The sequence below is a fragment of the Brachionichthys hirsutus genome, chromosome 4, assembly GCF_040956055.1.
Source record: "Brachionichthys hirsutus isolate HB-005 chromosome 4, CSIRO-AGI_Bhir_v1, whole genome shotgun sequence".
NCBI lineage: Eukaryota > Metazoa > Chordata > Actinopteri > Lophiiformes > Brachionichthyidae > Brachionichthys > Brachionichthys hirsutus.
Window position 1 is genome coordinate 4592338 of NC_090900.1, and position 5946 is coordinate 4598283.

The 5946-nt window shown below is 46.5% G+C and overlaps 2 protein-coding genes across 2 annotated transcripts; both read left to right on the plus strand.

The window, feature by feature from the left end:
- The first annotated feature begins 208 nt into the window (after nucleotides 1–208).
- On the plus strand, nucleotides 209–3329 carry dguok (deoxyguanosine kinase). Its single transcript, XM_068761060.1, has 7 exons — nucleotides 209–777; nucleotides 891–1000; nucleotides 1478–1677; nucleotides 2222–2369; nucleotides 2474–2589; nucleotides 2945–3044; nucleotides 3147–3329. The coding sequence occupies exons 1-7, from the start codon at nucleotides 525–527 to the stop codon at nucleotides 3171–3173; spliced, it is 954 nt and encodes a 317-aa protein (XP_068617161.1). The 5' UTR covers nucleotides 209–524; the 3' UTR covers nucleotides 3174–3329.
- A 458-nt stretch (nucleotides 3330–3787) lies between these two features.
- On the plus strand, nucleotides 3788–5742 carry spaw (southpaw). The gene is made up of 3 exons (XM_068738682.1): nucleotides 3788–4067; nucleotides 4440–5254; nucleotides 5358–5742. Exons 1-3 carry the CDS (start codon nucleotides 3788–3790, stop codon nucleotides 5508–5510), a joined length of 1248 nt encoding a protein of 415 aa, XP_068594783.1. The 3' UTR covers nucleotides 5511–5742.
- The last annotated feature ends 204 nt before the right edge of the window (nucleotides 5743–5946 follow it).

The following is a 5946-nucleotide window of genomic DNA, read 5'->3' on the forward strand; positions in this document are numbered from 1 at the left end:
AAAGCCAACGAGAAGTCCACAAATAAAAGTCGAGTGCGAGTCCCATTTGACTCCTAATGAAAATGAAAATAATGATTCAATCGTCATCAACGTGAAACCCACTTTCAACCCTTCACAAAGTGATGGGTGTTCAGTAAATGTGCTAGACCTCTGACTTGTCAAAATGCTTTTATTGTGAAAATGGGGCACGGGTAGCGGAAGTGATGCTACTGCGTACTTCCACATTCCTAGCGTGTTTATTTCTATAAGTTTACGCAGCAGCAAATGTATGTTATGTATATATATGTATGGGAGAACACGAATGAGTGGGCGATAAAGTAATACTTTAGCCAACACTTCGGTGTTTCTAAATATCTTCCTATTTGCACATTTACCTGTAAATTATTATTCAGGTCAGAAATTCATGCTAGCAACGTCATAAGCTAAGGCTAAGCTAGCTGCTATGTAGCTCAGTGACCGGCAATGTAAACTCGCATTAAGCAGCTCCAAGTGACGACAGATCCGTTTCAAAAACCTCTTTATCGATGCATTTTGCAGCGTTAGCCCCATTTAGATCCGCTCTGTTCAGTCGGATTTCTAGATATAAAAAAAAGACGTCGTTGACGCAGGTAACGAGATTTGGGCGCAGCGCGCTTCCACAGCTAAAGACGGAGGGACTTATAAAAGCAGGTGTTCTCAGTAGGATGACGTCAGCTACGTCAGATTCATCATTGCCCTCGTGTTCCACGGGGGATGGAGCCGCCCGGGTGAAGAGAGTCTCCATCGAGGGCAACATCGGTAAAGTGTACTTTCCACAATATTAACGTGAGAGGGTTGTGTGGAGCTGTGCGTGATTCACGTGCGAGCTCTGCTCTTCTCTTCTCTTCTCTTCTCTTCTCTTCTCTTCTCAGCTGTTGGAAAGTCAACCTTTGCCAGACTTCTTCAAGCAGCTTGTCCAGACTGGGAAGTTGTGGCAGAACCTGTCAACAAGTGGCAGAACGTCGAGACCGGCTCCTCAGAGGTTCTGGGTGTTCTCTCACTAAATAAAAATATCTTATGATGATGAATATATTTATTAGATAGAATGTTAGAGTACAAATACAGTCAAACAGTATGTATTACAGGACAAGTACAGTCAAACATCCTGTCTAAGAGGAGCATTTCGAAAAAGCCCTTGCGGTCTTGTTTCCGTTGAAAGCCCTTAGTACACAAATCATCGACATGTAATAATACCAATAAAATAAAAATAAATTACTCCACAGATGCAAAATAACAATAAATTAAAAAGACACATAATATGTACAACGTAGGTGGACAAAAAGGAGGTGGGGGGGGTTGATCCGGAGAGAGTCGTGATGACTATCTCCGTTTCTGCCCCCCTGAAAGGTGAATTTTTAGGGCCGTTTTGAAGGAGGCCAAAGAGGCACATCTATATATTTTCGCAAAACAAATGCAAAGGAAGTCCGAGACTGACCGTCTCCGTTTGTGTCTTTGATAGAGGATGAATTCTTCTCCTGGGGAAACGGTCAGCAACCTGCTGCAGATGATGTACCGGGACCCTCGGCGCTGGTCCTACACGTTTCAGACATACTCGTGCATGAGCCGTCTAAGAACGCAGCTGCAGCCTCCCCCCGCTCACCTGCTCAGGTCAGAGGGAACACCTGTCCAGGTGTACGAGCGCTCCATCTACAGCGACAGGTGAGGGGAGTCGGGGCAAGGATGGGACAGTGAGAGAGAAAGAGAGAGAAAAAAGGTATCATCAATAGAACTCCTGTCGTGGGTGTTTCATTGAGAAACGCCGCAATAGTAGTCATTTTATTTTAAGTCGAAAAGAAATAAGATAAAATGAAACAACAGAACAATGACTGAAAGGGCATTGGCTGACGTGAAACACTTATTAAAGCCAAACCCTGATAACAACTTGATTACGATTAAAAGCACCAAATGTACGGCATTTGCAAGAATCAGCAAGATAATAACAAAAAAATATATATATATATATATATACTTTTTTATCTCAATGTCTTTAGAAAATGAATTCATTTGAGTTATACTCACATTTCTTCAGTAGATTTTGCTCCAATCAATCAGTATAACGTAATAGAAAGGCTTTGATCTCGTCTTTAGCCCATATTTTGGAAGAATATTCTGATCAAAGTTGTGCTCAGGATCAAATGAAAATGAAATGGACACATGAAGTTCGCCGGTTTCAGCCAGTGAAACGGCACTCTCTGCCTCTCAGGTACATCTTTGCCCTGACCATGTTTGAGCTGGGCTGCATCAACTCGACAGAGTGGGCCGTCTACCAGGACTGGCATTCTCTCCTCGTGCAGCAGTTTGGACACAAGGTGGCGCTGGAGGGCATCATCTACCTCAGAGCCCCGCCGGGGGTATGAACATGCGGAGCGTAGTTGTGCTCATTCGTTTCGTTTCCGACCATGTTTGTATGGGAATACACACAAACAGAAACACGCTGTCGTTCCTGCTATCTCAGGAGTGCATGGAGCGTCTGGAGCATCGGGGACGGGCTGAGGAGGCGGGAGTCCAACTGGACTATCTGGACAAGCTGGATGCTCAGCATCAGAGGTGGCTTGTCGAGAAGAGCACTGAGTGAGTTGCCAATGGCATCGTGTCTGGATGAGTTTCATCTGCACTACGCAACCGGTTAACATTTCAACTCGCATTCCCCTCAGATGGCCATGAAGGGTTAAACCCGGCTGACTGGCTCAGAATTACATTTAAATCTGTAAAGTGACCCGAACCACAATTCGGTAGAGCGAAGCCCTCGTTGTCGAACCCTGCCGGTTGTGCAGCGGCTGAATTACAGGATGTCCTTCTCGGATTATTGCTCGACCGCCGCCGTTTTAAGTGCCTTTCCTCGCAGCTGTTTGGAGCTTGGCTGTGAACAGATGATGGCGTTAGTGTGTGGTCTGAGGAGCGGCGCATCTTTTTTTTCTTCTTGCAGGATACATTTTGAGACGCTGAAGCACGTTCCCGTGTTACAACTTGACGCCAGTGCAGAGTTTCATAATGACCCTGAGGTGCAGGAACAATTTATAACCAAGGTACGCCGGTTCATATTTCTTTCTTTGACGTAATAGCTGCCTCGAAACGTTTCAGACCAAATCGTATTTCAGACACATTTCTGTTTTCTGTTTCATTCCCAGGTGAAGAACTTCTTCAATTCTTTATGAGACGATCGGCGGCGGGAACAGATGAGACGTAATTGTTTGGTAGTTCTTGTGCACCAAAATGACCATTTGTAGCCTCCGTGTGACACAGTTTTTATGAATGTCTCTGTTTTACACATTCCTGATTTGAATCCCAAAATCTAGTGAATAAAATAAATACTGTATGTAATGTTTGATAAATGCAACATTTATTTTGTGTGATCATTTGTCCCTTTTATTAACGTGTGTGTGTGTGTGATGTTCACCTCTGCTCATCACTGATAAGGAAGGAAGGTGTTAATAGTTGCGCTGCATTTAACGCATAATGTCTTAATGGATTTTTACATTTGTAAAGGATTTAGGGGCCTGCGTGGATAAAACAGGCCGGGCAGTTTGACAGGACAATGACCTTGGCTGAATGTTTTCTTTTCCAACCCCTCTGATTTGCTCTGATGATCAGAGGGGGCTGTTCAGATGCCTGAAGTGGTCAGGGGTCATCAAAGGGCAGCTGTCCGCTATAAAGGGGCCTGCCTGGAGCGCCGTCTGCACATGGCATCACTTCAGCCTGCGACCGGCTGCAGGGAGGAAGGAGATCTTTTGCCGCTTTGTTCAGGGAGATTGAGTGAATTTTGATCAAAATGAAAGCCGGAGTCGTGGCTGTTTTCTGCACGTTCCTCCTCTGTTCCTCTGGACTCATCTTCTCCAATCGGGTGCATCAATATCACCGAGACCTCGAGGCCAGTTTAGCATGGAGGAACCTCTCGACTCACCGCAGCAGATATCCTCTCTACATGATGCAGCTGTACCGCTCCTTCAGGGCGGCCGACTCCTCTTCACCGCCAGCTGTCGACGCCATCGCCTCAGAGGGAAACCCACCGATGCACACTTCTGACTCCATCCTAAGCGTAGCGGCTCGAGGTGAGTCAACAGTTCGATTCTATTCCTTCTAAGTCCAGGACTTTTAATGCATGTTCTATGCTTTATGTGTTGGTGTCAGTGCGCTGGATCCTCTATGCCTGGTTGCATTATCAGCCCCACCCGTTTTACAACCCGGCAAGTGTCAAAATGCTTATTCGACTTTAAAGGCTTTCTCTGTTTTACGTGAGAGGGTGTGTATTTTAGCCCTCAGACGCCCTTGCTAAGGGGTTCAATACACATCCTGTTCTGCTCACCCTCACACTCCAGGGTTTGACATTTGTCCAGGAATCTGGTTTTCCCCACATCATCCCGACTGCTGACTGCTTTGTGAATTTGTTTCCTGATGTTTTTTTTTGTTTGCCTTGTTCTTAGGTTGCCATCAAGTGGGCGACAGATGGACGATCACGTTTGACATGTCGTCCATCTCTACCAGTGCGCTCGTCCAGCTGGCAGAGCTTCGCGTCAGACTCCCGGCCTTCTCCCGTTCGACACATGCCGCTGTGGATTTATATCACTCCAGCAAGCAGAGTTGCGATGCGGAAAGCACGCCGTGCCGGGAGGAGCACCTTTTCCTGGGGAGCTTCGGCACGTCACCCAACAGCTCCAAGTCTTCCTGGAAGGTTTTCAACGTGACTGCTCTGTTAAAATTCTGGCTGTACCAGGGCGATGGAGCATTCGGCCACGAAGCCTCAGGAGAACCTGACGTGGACCGAGGGAGCGGCGCAGTGGATGAAGGGGAGACAACTGGCAAGTCCCTATTTAAGCATGTGATATTAAAGCAAAGAAAAGTCCTCCATCCGACTGTAAACCGGGTCATGATGGTCATCTACTCCAAGCAAAGCCTTCCCCGAGAAGGCCACACAGCATACAGTCTCATCCATACTGTGGAGAACTCCAAGTACGTAACCACAGACAGAGTCGGCAGGGACAGACAAAGCCGGCGCCACAAAAGGAACAGGATGGAGAGGCTGAGAGTGACTGGCGGATCTTCACCGAGTGCTGCCCCGGCAGCGGAGCCCCCACAGAGGCCACCGTGCCGGAGGGTGGACATGTGGGTGGACTTTGACCACATCGGCTGGGACGAGTGGATCGTGCACCCCAAACGCTACAACGCGTATCGCTGCGAGGGAGAGTGTCCCACGCCGCTGGACGAGTCCTTCAGTCCTACCAACCACGCGTACATGCAGGTAAGATGGCTGCTCCGTTTTTGTCCCGGTTCTCGAAGCTCTTCTGTGTTTAAATCTAGTTGATGCGGTTTATTCATGTGAACTCTTCATGTATATATTCCAGAGCCTGCTGCAACACCACCACCCAGAAAAGGTGTCGTGCCCGTCCTGCGTGCCGACCCGCCTCAGCCCGCTCTCCATGCTGTACTTCGAGAGTGACGATTTGGCTCTGCGTCATCACGAAGACATGGTTGTTGAAGAGTGTGGCTGTCACTGACGACCAGACCGTCACTGGGTCCGCTGTTGCTGCAATAAAAAAAAAAATGCTGGCGTAAACTTTTATTCAACTGTTATTTAGGTGTGTTATTTAGGTGTGTTCGCATAAAATCTATTATTCAAATAAATGAACTCTCCTAGTCACGACATTTCCAAACACATGACAGGAGGCGACCTTGAGAGAACCTTTCACCCATCCCGGGTACTGTATATATATGTTGATTTTCTATTTATGCATTATAGAGTATATTTTGTGTATAAAATATGAAAATATATTAAAACGTTTCTATTTTGAAGTTATTGTGTTTTGGTGTATTTTCTATCAGCTACTTATACTGGTTTGTCTTTCTATGTTGGGAGACTCCCCAATTTCAGTGTCATAAATAGTCATATTGAAATAATAGGAACAATTTGCAAGATTTTGGGCTTTACATAAG